Genomic DNA, 13,138 nt, shown 5'->3' with positions numbered 1-13,138 from the left:
CTCTGTGACAAATTTTGCGTTGGAGCACCTGAACAGTGAACTTCTGTTGTACTAAAAAAAGAAAAAAAGATCTGTTGTTATAAATTTATTTATTTAATTAATGTAGTTTGTGATAAAAGAATTACAAGGTTCTACAAAGAAGAAGAAGAAGAAACTTGTGGCCCCACAACATTCGGTGCTACTGTAAAATCTATTCTACCTGCTGGAACTTCATCACACTCTCTGTAATGTCTTGCCAATTGTCATCACCTTCATCTATTTTTTAAGAATGACTACCAATGTCCCCATCAGTATCACTCTCAATAACACATATTTTCCGTTTTTTTTTTTTTTACAATTAAGTCGCAATCATCACTGCTATCAGTATCAGTATATTCACTTTGCTGGATATTATTTCCAACTAAATTGTCTACAAAAAAATTCAATATCAATTTCATTAACACTTTCGTTTTCACTGATCTCAAAACTTTCCCAATAATCTCCTTCTTCCATGTTTTCTCAAGGGTAAATCTATCTAATATAAAATAAAATTCAAAATTTGCTAGTCATTGAATGCAAACTACGCAATAGCGGCCCCGATAGAGTTAGTGCAATGAAAGCATATGGCGCAATAGCTACGCCTACAGAGTGCAAAGGGTTAAATATGCTGGGTTAAGTAACAAGCAAAACTGTAGCACAACAATTGCTGTACAATTGTTACAACACAAGTTAGTTACACTTACGCAATACATTACGCACGCAATGTCTTATTAATTAGTTTACAATATATATATATATATATATATATATATGGAAGACAAGAAGCTTGCTAATGAGTCCTTATGCGTTGCGAAAAATTAGTTTTTCTTTTATATGACGAACCATTCAAGGCATATTATCTATTTGTGTAAAATGGTAACGGTCAGAAGGAACTACGGAAAGAGAAACAAAGAAGGAGACGATAGGTATGTGGCCAATAAATAAGTGTGGATTAGACTTCTTGTTGATGAGAGTGATGAGCTTTATTATTTATTGCAACCTTCTTATTATAGCCTTTCCCCCATCTCTCTTACTCTCTCTCTCTCTCTCTCTCTCTCTCTCTCTCTCTCTCTCTCTCTCTCTCTCTTTCTCTTGCTTAATAGCCAACCGAAGCAAATGCAACAATAAACAAAACGCAACCATATATTGAGAGTAGAAAGAGAATAAAGTTGCTTTCAATAAATGGCAACGCTTCGAATGAAAATTTGGATAAATTTGTGCCTCGCTCTGTTAATATTTGGATAAATTTGCATACCGTTCTGTTAGTGTGAGAAATCTGTATCCAATTCTGTTAGTGTGAAAAGAAATTGCATCAAGAAGTTTTTCAGAGAGCCGGGAAAATGTTTCAATCACAAATAAATAAATAAGGTTAATTTCTTCTTCTTTTTGTTTGTTTGTCTACAAGAGCATTAAGCCCTTACAGACTACTGAGACTAAGTCACCTCTTTCTTCGAAGACACCCCATGCATATGTACTATATAGCTATACAAACAATATGTAAAATGCATAGAGTGGCACCAATAATTTTTATTGATCAACAAAAGCGTTACTATGCAGCGTCAACAGTTGTTCAAATTGAAACTTGTTGACATTTTATTTTAATTGAATTTGAGTACATGTAGTGCAAACAGTATAGCGAGCATTTTGCAAACGAAGATGAAGGCCAGGAAGTTGAAGACTTACTACGCATCGAGGCGCTGAGAGAGGTCGTGAGGGGGTTAAGTCCTCACGACAAAGTTGTACAGGTACAATTCGACGAAGCAAACACAAATGAAAAAGCAACATATTCGGCGATCGAGGATATCCTATACGGTTGCGGCTACGTCAGCTTAAAAAAAGTTACGAAGACGGAAGAATATCGAACAAACCTCATCTTCGGTGTACGTAGCCTCCTAACGAGTTTCAACATGCTAATCAGCGTCCTTATTTTGCTTTACGGTATCTATCGCAAATTGTTTTCATCAGTTATTATGTTATTTACTTCTTCTTCTTAGTAGTGTTATCTGTTTATTAAAAAACCCTAATAGTTCGTGATTGTGTAAACAGAGAAAGCAAAAAGCACAAGAAAAATTTTTTTAATTTATTGCTCTGAAGAAAATGAGTAAAGCGTGTAATAGTGAGTAATATCTATAATATCTGCCTTTCGTCAGATCTGTTCTTATTATTATATTACTGTCTTATTAATAGTTATGCGTTTGGCTTTGTTGCAACTTAAGGGCAGTAAAGACAAATTGGCCAATTTAGAAAACGCTTGCAATAAAATACAAGAAGTTGTTCAAGAACATGGACCACGTCTTATAACATTGCCTGAATGTTTCAACAGTCCGTACGGTACAAAATATTTCCGTGAATATGCTGAGCGTATACCTACGGGGACAACGTCGCAACAGCTTTCCGATTTAGCCAAAAAATGTAATGTTTACATTATAGGTGGTTCGATACCAGAACTAGGAGAAAATGATAATGTTTACAATACCTGCACTGTTTGGTCGCCGCAAGGACAATTAATTGCCAAACATCGTAAAATGCATTTATTCGATATCGACGTTAACGGTGGTATGCGTTTTAAAGAGTCCGATACGTTAACAGCCGGCAATGATTTTACTATAATTGAGATAGATGGCCATAAAATTGGTATAGGCATTTGTTATGATATACGTTTTGAGGAAATGGCACGTATTTATCGAAACGCTGGTATGTTGTATGTAGTAATACGAGATATTGATGGCTATTGATAATGAAGTATTTCTTCTCACACAATGAAAAGGTTGTGAAATGCTTATATATCCGGCTGCATTTAATATGACTACGGGGCCCTTACATTGGGAATTATTGCAACGTTCTCGGGCGAATGATAATCAGTTATTTGTGGCGACTGTATCACCTGCGCGAGATGAAACTGCCGAATATGTTGCTTATGGTCATTCAATGGTCATCGATCCTTGGGCTAAAATCATGAAAAGCGCCAAGGAAGGTGAAGAGACAATTATAGCAGATATTGGTAAGCATTAAGTGATTCGCTAAAAAAAATTGTATTCAAGAGCAGCGTGTGTTAATACAAAAACTGGTATTTTAACATTTTTAGACTTCTCTATGGTAGAACAAGTGCGCCAACAAATCCCAACCTCTTGTCAAAGACGTCGCGATTTATATGAAACATCCAAAAAGTGTTGAAAAGGCTCTACAGTTGATTACTTTAATATTTTAAAATTGAAAATAAATTAAAACGTATTTATTAATGTTTATAACAATTTTTAATTTTTTAATTTAATCTTTTTTCTTTTATATTAAGCACCTTTAATGGAGATTGGCATTGATCCCATATACGAACACACATGCATATACACATACCCACCCAAACATATAATTCTTATGTAAATGGAAATTTATCTTTATATAAAAAAAGTGATCAATCATATATTAAAATGTTGTTTTTTTAAGTAAGAGTTAACATTCCCTATTTGCTTTGGGTTCCTGTTGAAGTTTCATCTTTTTCTAATGAACACTTTGCTGGTGTATTAAATGGCCTCTGCGTTTGTCCAAATAAAGCTTTAATGGCTTCATCTGTAGCCATTAAAGGTTGGCTGATAAAGTCAAGTGATTGTATAGCGTATTTCTCCGCCTCACATAGTGGACTTGTAGAAACTGTCGATATATTTAAGTTACCATCTGGCATTCCTACTCCTGTGTGTAATACCATTTGTTGGAGAATATTAAGATTTTCGGCACTTAACGTGATCACATCACTGGCCGGTAAATTGAGATAACGTATTTTAGCAAGAAATTTTAAATTCTTTAATATTTCTAATTGCATATCGCGTAACTGATGTGTGGCATGCAATAATTGTTTAGTGGATTCGGTTAGCATTTGATTCTTTTGTGTCAAGTCAGCCTTCCAACGGGCCAATTCTTCGACCATAACGCTACTAGCCAAGAATTTTGAACGCCATACTTCACACTGCCCGGCCAAAAATTCAATTTGCTCAGTATGAGTGGTTAAATTATTGGCCGTGTCTAATAAAGCACGGGCCAGCTGCAATTTATCTTCGGTTAATACATTGACGCGCGTCAGCAAGTCTTCCCCTACTGATGCGACTAAAAGATTTTTAAGTTCAGCGTTAACTTGTGTTTGAAATTTAAATTGTCCTTGATAGTAATCGCGTTCTTCACTTGTTTTCTTCAGCATAGCTTTAAGATTTTCCAATTCACTTAAGTCCTTAGTACTCTCTGCTACGGGGACGGTAACTTGCGATTCTTGCAATTCGTGTGTTCTAATTGTGGACATTTGCGACACCAAGACATGAATATCCAAATTATTTTTATTTCTTTTTATCATTTTTCGAGAATCGGAATTATTGGCTTTTTCTGGCACGAGTGGATTTATCGCGCCTGGATATGGTTCATACGGTACGAATTTTGGTGGTTTGGTTTTTTTGTGTTCTGGCAAACTGCTTGCAGGTGTTACTAACCGGGGTTTTAATTTTATTAATTCTCCTTTTGGCTCCATTGGGGCCAGACTACGTTTTGCACCTTCTTGTCGACGGTATAAAGAATGAAGACCCGGCAAAGGTAAGCTGTATTGCGTTTTAGTAGAAGATCCATTTGTAAGATTGGAAGTGGAAGTTTTGCGTTTTTTTATTCGTTCAATAGTTGAGGAACTATCCATTGATAAGCTACGCTGAGGAATGTTCGAACGTCCACATTGATTGATAACACGGGACATTGTTTGATTGCCAATGGGATTTTCTTCTACCTTCTCTCCGTCATTAAAAGACTGCGTCAACTTTTGAAGTAGCTCTTTAGCCGCCATATCCTCCTCTTGTTCCATTCCATCGCCGCTGGTTCGACCTTATTTTAATTAGATATGTGACTTATGCCCATCTTTTTCACGTATTATAATATATTACTCACATTTTTCTAATTCTGCTAATGCGTTTCGTTGCATTTCGTTTTAAATTCCTTTCTTCTCTTCTTTTGTTTTTAGAAAGTTATACAAAATATATCAGTTCCCTGCCTACTTTATTTTCCGATGAAGATGGAAAAGTGATTGTATATGTTTCTTATCGGCAACAGTACATGTTATCGATTGTTTCTCTTCTTTTTGTTTTTCAGAGCATCATATATGAAAGATTCAAATTGATTTTAAAATTATGATTTTAAAATGATGAATTATTTATTTTAATTTCCCATGATAAGCAAATTAATAACAAAAAGTTTTGACAATAACTTTAAATTAACTGAAGATAATCCTGAATTATTTGCAAACAAATTTAGCTTCGATATTCAAGAGAGAGGAAGCCAAATGTTGATAAGATTAAAATGTGTGTAAGAGGATTGCTTCGAGAAAGAGTGTACTGGGATAAAAGAAGATTCCAGTAAATGGAGGAAAGTTCAGATTTCCGTGTAACAGCGCAGTCTCTTCTCAGACATTGCTGTGAAAAAACCTATAAACCCGTTACCATACCAATTAACCCATTACGAACAATAGGACAGATAAAGAATTAGTCAAAAAGTTGTTCGAAACGGAACTTCTTTGCTGTCCTTCCTTACCTGTCATTTGCTTATACGGGCGAATACCAATTACATCTATAAATATTATTTTGTCTGCTTAAGCTTGAGAAAGCTTATCTTTATATGGCGCTTGGGGTGTTTGCAAAGACGCAACATTAAGCATCAAAGACTCTATAAAGTATTCTCGATTCGAATCGATTAAGCTGCGTCTGTCTGTATGTGTGGTATGTATTGTTGACAATCTCCTTGTCTCAAAAATGGAAATAGCGACTTCAAACTTAGTACAAACATTGGAAGTTTCTGCTGGTATAGAAGATTTTGTACATAACTCAAACGAAGGTATATTATCTGCCTATAAATGCTTTAGTTCTAAAGTAAATACCACGGATTAATTTCTTCTTAATACCGTCAATATGGACTCTGAGAGTAGGAAGCGAGAAGCTAAGTGTGCAAATTCTGAATTAATTATTATGGACGTGGTTGATCAATTTGTTCCTAAAAATACCGCGTTAACTCTAAATCACTTATAGTAAATTTGAGAAAATATTAGCTATTTTGATTTGTTCAGTAAACATTTTGTAACTAGCTAAAGACCCTAATTGTTTTTTAAATCACCTTTGAGGCCTTTACGAACTATGCGAAATCCGAGAATTGCAAAGTCCTTGTAAACGAAAAAATCCTTACTAGTAGCATTATAACACGACAGTAATACATTTTTTTATAAGAAAATAAAGTTTTTGAAGAATTTAATATCTCTCAAACTTTAATAGAAATTGGCAAGGAAATCAACTTTACCGCGGGCCTACTTCTTGGATCCACACAATACAAGCAAAAACATATGTTGAGAATGAAGAAAGCACAAAGTTGCTTTCAAGAAATTGCAACGCTTCAAATGCTGTTAAAGTGGTCGAAAAAGAGGACCGGAAATCTGTTAAATGAGAAATCACAACAGAAGTTAGGTCCGCAATTCCGTCAAATGAGAATAAATGAGTTCAAAACATTTGGCCAACGAGTTGCATAATAATTAGAGCGGACTTTCACAAATCGCCCATAACGCAATTGCGCAAAATTAATAGTTGAATAACCGTATTTCGAACCAAAAATCTCTCTGGAGAACGACAACAAATTACCACAACACTTTGAAAATTTTAAGGTATAAATATTTTTATTTTATATCGAAAAGAAGCGTTCAATTTTGTTCTTCCGGCTTAAATGTTATTGTCTCAGATTTAAAATTATGAACATCCTCGAACCATACATCTTCACATCCTTCTGGATCGTTCAAAGCAGTTGGAAACGGAGGCGCTATTTTATGTCTACGCAAAGGCAAAATAGTATCGTATATGTACACTAAACCGTTTGTGGAACCTGGTATTGCACTGCCTTGGACCCACAAAACGTTATACTTATTATTAATGCGCCAAATGCGTAAACCTTTTGCTTTGCGCCAACGATTACCCATGTGACCAGGCAATTTTGTTCCCGGCCAAACTCTGCCTTTTTCACCTCCACCGCCAATATTACCAGGTCGACGATGGGTTTTCGTAACACCGTGAGAAGCAGGCATTCCCTTAAACCCATGCCGCTTAACGACACCTTGGAAACCGTGATCGACTCTGTTAATTGTATACGACGTTAAAAGCAAAAAGATGATTGAAACTCATTCTTACGTTTTTCCTCGCACGTCTACGTAATCTCCAACCCGAAAATGATTTGCATTTAGAGGGGTGCCAGGAGTAATAGCCGCCGAAGGTGATATTATAAACCTGGCTAAATGTCTTTTCGGCATCACTCCTGAATTCTTAAACAGATTGCAGTATTCTTTCGTTAATATTGATGGATCACAACTTTCAGCACCAACAAGCAAACATCCGTACTTGTTTAATTCGGCCATTTTAGGACGTTGAGCAGGTTTATATTCCTCCGGGGGTGTATATTTAATAGCATAATTTTCAACCACGTGTAACAAAGTGGTTCTAATTTTCTCCCCATTTTTCAACCAAAGGGGATATTGGCCAATTTTACGCGCTATGACGCCAGTGCGACGTGCGTACGGCGTCCAAGGCTGCACTTCTAAATCCTCTGTTTTAACTAATTGCGTTTGACATTTCTGATTGTATGATTGTACTCCTTTAATAATCGAAGGCTGGCCATATACATCGTGCACCATTTCTTGCACGAACGATTTGTTTTCCGAAGTGATTAGATTATCTCGCATCTTGAAAACAAAATTTTTCATAAACAAACATTCATTAATAAAATAAGAGATAGAAATACTTTGCGTTCTTTACGTAGAAACCAGGATGGATTGCGTAAATGTGGTCGGCTAAGATGGCCTTTTTCACGTACTTGCAAAGTTGTGCATAGTCTGGGAAATGTTAATTTTAATAAAAATAAGTATAAATATATATATAATATGATTAGTGGCATAGCATTGCAAACTTACCTTAGTTTCAAAAAGTCCCTTATCAAAGAATGCAACATTGAATTATTATTATTCTTTTTAGTAATCACGTTTATTTTCAATAAAATTATCCTAAAGCCAAAAAACTGATGTTATCGTTTTCGTAATTCACTGTAAGCATGTACCTTTAGAGACAACGATGTGTTAAATTCACTATTATATTTGTAACGCACCGAAAGGCCAACAGGAGTCTTAATGAAACGCACGTAGTTTTGATTAGTTTGAGAATTTCTTAGCATGTCAATCAAGACCGTCTGTTAATGAATGTTAATGAAATTGATATGATATTATTTTTGAATTTTTATATAGATTTTTTGCCTGATTTTTTGTTCTTTTTCAAACAATTTATCTTATTATATGGCGGTGTTATCATTATAAGGCTTTCAACAACTAAATAGACGGCTTAGTAATTAAAAGAGAGAAAATTCTCATTACTTTTGCACATATGGTTCTCATGAACGAATTCAACACACTTGAAAGTTTAAGGAATGTAAACAAACTGCACGCACAACTGGGCTTTAAAGAAATTTCTCAAAAATCAATACAAGCCATTTCGTTAGTTTTTATTTCTTTCAAAAATATCTATACTATCTCGCATTTAATTTAAAAAATGATCTTGTCTTTCCAATTAAAAAAAGAGCCAAGAAGTGAAAATTGCACCATATGATGAATGCGATGATATTTTCTGGCCTAATTTTTTGTTAAAAAAAAAAAACTTTCCAGAAGAAAAATTTAATATTGCCTTTATGTATTATATATATATATATATATATATATATATATATATTTTATTTGGATCTTAAGTTAAGATGAACCAAGCCAATATGTGTTACAGTAGGGCAAAAATTATTGTTAAACAGTCTTTTTTTTTAAATTAGCATTATTTTGAAATATTTTTTGGTACTAGATTAAACATCCTACGGGGTAAAAATTAATCAACCTTTCAAAAGACAACCGTGTGAACTTTTGTATTAGTGAAGAGTGCAATGCGACTATACTGGAATATGAAATTTAGTTTGAGCTGAGAGATTGTTAAGGCGAAAATTATTTAAAAAAATCGTGCAATTGAAATTAATGATTCATTCCTTTTAATAAATTCACTTTCTACGTTTTATGAAGACTAACGAACAATGCTAAACATTCACAATTCAAAGAAAACTTGAATTAAGGATGAGCAGCGGTGTTTTATAGTAAAAAAAGGCTTGCGTGGAGTTTCCAAAAATAAACAAGACAAAAACAAAAAAAAAAAAAAAGGAAAAGAAGAGAAAAATTTACAAGATTGTTGCATTATTGGCATTGATTATGTCGTTTAACAATTCTCACGCGAGAGCTGAAATCAATAGTGATGTTACTGACATAAATCATCAGTTTGAAAAGGTTGAATTGATTGTACCAACAACTGGTAAATTATTTTTCGAGCATAAGGGCGAATTGATATTTTGTAAACCGCATTTAATGCCTCTAAAATCACAAGCCTTAGAACGTTTAGAGGAAATGCAACGCGATACCGCTCGGCAATTGATGGAAAAACGTTTGAAAACGCTGTCGAAGAGTAAGAGCTTAAAAACTAGTCAATAAAGGCTAACGGCGTCACAAAATATCCTCGTCGTACATCAAATCTATATGTAAACATTCTACTGCAAAACAAATTAAAAAGGCTGCTTAAAGAACTACTATGGCTTATCTCTTACCATTTGCCATCTGTTTGGCTCTATGTTTAGCTGGGGTGTCACTTTATCGCTACGGAAACATAAAACGCCAACATATCATAGTAACGCTGTCAGTGTTGATGGCTTGGTGTTTTTCTTTTTTAATAGTATTTACGATTCCATTAGATGTCACATCAGTAAGTTTTTTATTATTAGAGATGTTAAGCGCGAATGCATTGGAAAGACTTTCTTTTTTTTTTTAGACTCTATATCGGCAATGTTTACAAACGCAACGTATTGGTGTATCTGCCACAACAATTCATTCGATTGATTCGATTAATAATAGTGACTCTTTGGACATCGCTCCTGCGAAGCTAATAACAGAAAAGAATACGGAATGCCAAGCGCCTTGGGGTATGATTCCGGAAGCCGTTTTCCCAAACTTGTGGCGTATAATTTATTGGTCTTCACAATTTCTAACGTGGTTGATCATGCCTCTAATGCAATCGTATTTAAAGGCAGGCGATTTCACAATTAAAGGCAAACTGAAATCGGCTTTAATCGAAAATGCCATCTATTACGGTTCGTACTTATTTATATGCGGCATTTTGCTGATTTACATAGCTGCTAAAGGCGTAACACTGGATTGGCAGAAACTAAAAGCAATCGCTTCTTCTGCCTCTAACACTTGGGGTCTATTTTTACTTGTTTTGTTATTAGGTAAGCGTAATAGATTTTAATATTCACATCCGTGACATGAACTAATAGAGTAAGGAAAAACGCGGAGTTATCTTCATATTTAAATGAAGTTTAAAGAGTCATATTATTCAATAAATAAGCAGGGTGTTCTTCGGCATGGTAAGGTTTAGATATAAGTATCTCAATATTTGGATATAGTTGTTTCAATATAATACATTCGTCGAAGTGTTTTCGAAGCAATGATATTAGGAATTATTTGATACCCAGATGTTTTAATGCATTCTATGCATAAATTACCCAGCAGGTAAAAGTTACTAAGGGATAGTATTAGTTCAGCTGAATGTCTCAATAAGCAACTCCACCATGTGATTTTAGGCTTTCAAGGCTATGTTGCAGTATTTAGAAGTAAATGTTCTTGTGCACTCATTATTTATATTTGGAAATTCTAATTATTTGATGTAGAGTGATATGAAAGCCCGAAATAATATCATTCATAATTATTTTTCGTGTTTTAGGTTACGCTTTAGTAGAAGTGCCACGTTCATTGTGGAACAATGCCAAGCCTGGTTTTACCGTACAGTATGCTTACTTTAAACTCTCAAAGTTAAATACAGAAAAGGCAGAAGCTGAAGAGAATGTTGACGATGTCCTTGAGTCCTTGCAAGGTATAAATCGAGCTGTGCCTAATAATCATGAATTGCGTCCATGTGTAGAGACTATAATGCGTAAGGTACCTAACGAATTGTTAGAACGAGCTATACGTAATTATTCAAGGGGCGGTAACGGCGGTGGGACATCAACTATAGTTCCCTCGGAAAAGGCCTTAATACGCATACATAAGCAAGTAATTAAATCATTGCAAACGCTGCAACGTACTGAAGCTTTGTGGAGCGTTCAAGTTGAAACAGTACTGCACTTAGAAGATGTGGCACGTAATATGAATTCATCGGAACGACGCTTCAAGAGTGAGTTTCCTCACCAGCGATCCAAGTTCGGTCGTATATTATACTCTCCGGTTTTGCATTGGTATTGGGCTTGTTTGTTTAGATCGCCATTTCTCAAGGCGCTGTGTGTCTTAACCGCTGTTATGTCTGGATTGGTGGTTTGGAGCGAGCTGACATTTTTTCAGAGGCGACCGGTTCTATCTATATTTGCAAATATTTTAAATGCGGCTAAACACAGTTACGATTTTTTAACAATTGAAATGCTTTCAATGATCGTTTTATGCTATCTCTTCTATTGTACATATTCTACGATATTGCGTATACGATTTTTAAATCTGTATTATTTGGCACCGCATCATCAAACAAACGAACATAGTTTAATATTTAGTGGCATGTTGTTATGTCGCCTCACACCTCCTATGTGTCTCAATTTTTTGGGTCTTATTCATATGGATTCGCATATAATTAAAGAACGCGTAAAGGAAACTTACTACACTCAGATTATGGGGCATATGGACGTTATTGGTATTATATCTAATGGATTCAATATTTACTTTCCTATGTGTATGTTGGCTTTTTGTCTCGCTACTTGGTTTAGCTTGGGCTCAAGAGCTTTAAATGCTATGGGTTTCCAACAATTCCTGCAAAATGAAGATATAGTTACAGAGCTGGTGCAGGAAGGTAAAGATCTAATAGCGCGCGAGAAACGTAGAAAGCAAAGAGCGGAAGATGCTTTGACAAGGCGTAGAGACTTTTCACGTCCCGAAGTTACAGCTACGAATGAATATATCAATAAATATCGTAATCTAAATATAAGCACAGCAATAAATAATAGTGGACGTCCTACGCAAAACATACCATCCGACGATTTATTGGGCAATGGTGATAATCTACATTATTCTACATTACCTCGTTCATTATCCGATGAGATTAATGAACGTTTTGGTATTAGTACACAAATGCAAGTTGGTTTTAAAGGCTCGTCATCCGCGAATCGTTTAGAATATGACGATAATGAAGGCACGGGTACAGAGCCCCCCCGTGGCCTTTTTGATGATGTGTAATCTGAGCAATACACTTAAGAGCTGATAAATATTAGTCACAAAAAGAAAAAAAACATTAAAAGAAAATGTTCTATAACAAGTTGTTAGTTGCAATGACTGTAGTGATGTAGTGATTATATGCCAATTTACGTAAAAAAAGAAAAAGATTACAACAAAGAACGCAGCATTCGAAACATGTAACACTAGCGTTGCTGCTATCTTAGTATTGAAAAAAAAAAAAACATTTTTCTCTGTGCAGTTACGTGATAGCTTTTAATCTTATTGTCTGCGTACGCAGATGAATGCTATTAAATTCCCATTTATTTCGTGGTAGATCCTACTTGTAATATATATCTATGTAACTAATTTCGGTTGCTAATAAATTTTTTGTTAGTTTATGTAAATTAAAATAAAATAAATTATATTTATCTGGATATTAGTGCAATAGCGGTATATATTGCCGTACTGTTGTATGCTTCTCTCTCCTCCCTTTTTTGAAAACTTCGTATTTACTTAGATATAAAAATATTTTTATTTATGTTTAAAATTTAGTGTATATTGTCGCAATAAAGAATTCATTTACATACGTATTTACATCCACGTACTGTTTCCGATTGTTCGGAGAGAATCACAAAAAAGAAAGAAAGAAATTCTGGAAACCTTGTGGTGAGTATCCACGTGGATATTTCCTTATGCTAGCTTAAGGCAATTAATTCATCATATGCAGTCAAGCGTTATATAACGTCATGGCGAGAAACACTCGAGGTTTTATGAAAATATGATGATATTTGGACGAATAAATTGAAGTTT

At 34.7% G+C, this 13,138-nt stretch overlaps 5 protein-coding genes across 7 annotated transcripts; 3 read left to right on the top strand and 2 right to left on the bottom strand.

Annotated features, from left to right (window-relative positions):
* The first annotated feature begins 1,964 nt into the window (after positions 1-1,964).
* On the top strand, positions 1,965-3,380 carry LOC119638880 (omega-amidase NIT2). Of its 2 annotated transcripts, XR_005247503.1 has the most exons (5): positions 1,965-2,134; positions 2,206-2,712; positions 2,786-3,019; positions 3,104-3,246; positions 3,311-3,380. XR_005247503.1 is itself a non-coding variant. In XM_038035962.1 (4 exons), the coding sequence occupies exons 1-4, from the start codon at positions 2,116-2,118 to the stop codon at positions 3,190-3,192; spliced, it is 849 nt and encodes a 282-aa protein (XP_037891890.1). In that variant the 5' UTR covers positions 1,965-2,115; the 3' UTR covers positions 3,193-3,326. The 2 variants fall into 2 exon arrangements, 1 of the variants encoding a protein (XP_037891890.1); XM_038035962.1 differs by having other exon boundaries at positions 3,104-3,326.
* A 13-nt stretch (positions 3,381-3,393) lies between these two features.
* LOC119638879 lies at positions 3,394-5,092 on the bottom strand. Its single transcript, XM_038035961.1, has 2 exons — positions 4,930-5,092; positions 3,394-4,866 (listed from the first exon to the last, which is right to left on the bottom strand). The coding sequence occupies exons 1-2, from the start codon at positions 4,961-4,963 to the stop codon at positions 3,476-3,478; spliced, it is 1,425 nt and encodes a 474-aa protein (XP_037891889.1). The 5' UTR covers positions 4,964-5,092; the 3' UTR covers positions 3,394-3,475.
* A 1,579-nt stretch (positions 5,093-6,671) lies between these two features.
* On the bottom strand, positions 6,672-8,572 carry LOC119638856 (39S ribosomal protein L3, mitochondrial). 2 transcript variants are annotated; one of them, XM_038035931.1, is made up of 5 exons: positions 8,119-8,572; positions 7,976-8,065; positions 7,807-7,897; positions 7,200-7,747; positions 6,672-7,145 (listed from the first exon to the last, which is right to left on the bottom strand). In XM_038035931.1, the coding sequence occupies exons 2-5, from the start codon at positions 8,011-8,013 to the stop codon at positions 6,719-6,721; spliced, it is 1,104 nt and encodes a 367-aa protein (XP_037891859.1). In that variant the 5' UTR covers positions 8,014-8,065; positions 8,119-8,572; the 3' UTR covers positions 6,672-6,718. The 2 variants fall into 2 exon arrangements, with proteins under 2 accessions (XP_037891859.1, XP_037891858.1); XM_038035930.1 differs by having other exon boundaries at positions 7,976-8,247; positions 8,429-8,572.
* A 445-nt stretch (positions 8,573-9,017) lies between these two features.
* LOC119638872 (BBSome-interacting protein 1) lies at positions 9,018-9,666 on the top strand. Its single transcript, XM_038035951.1, has one exon. It carries the CDS (start codon positions 9,296-9,298, stop codon positions 9,569-9,571), a length of 276 nt encoding a protein of 91 aa, XP_037891879.1. The 5' UTR covers positions 9,018-9,295; the 3' UTR covers positions 9,572-9,666.
* LOC119638871 (LMBR1 domain-containing protein 2 homolog) lies at positions 9,579-12,570 on the top strand. The gene is made up of 3 exons (XM_038035950.1): positions 9,579-9,839; positions 9,906-10,362; positions 10,857-12,570. The coding sequence occupies exons 1-3, from the start codon at positions 9,669-9,671 to the stop codon at positions 12,347-12,349; spliced, it is 2,121 nt and encodes a 706-aa protein (XP_037891878.1). The 5' UTR covers positions 9,579-9,668; the 3' UTR covers positions 12,350-12,570.
* Positions 12,571-13,138: the final 568 nt, after the last annotated feature.

This window comes from Glossina fuscipes, unplaced genomic scaffold (genome assembly GCF_014805625.2).
Source record: "Glossina fuscipes isolate IAEA_lab_2018 unplaced genomic scaffold, Yale_Gfus_2 110, whole genome shotgun sequence".
NCBI classification, from domain to species: domain Eukaryota; kingdom Metazoa; phylum Arthropoda; class Insecta; order Diptera; family Glossinidae; genus Glossina; species Glossina fuscipes.
The sequence above is the reverse complement of the archived record's forward strand: the minus strand, read 5'-3'. Positions and strand labels throughout refer to the sequence as shown.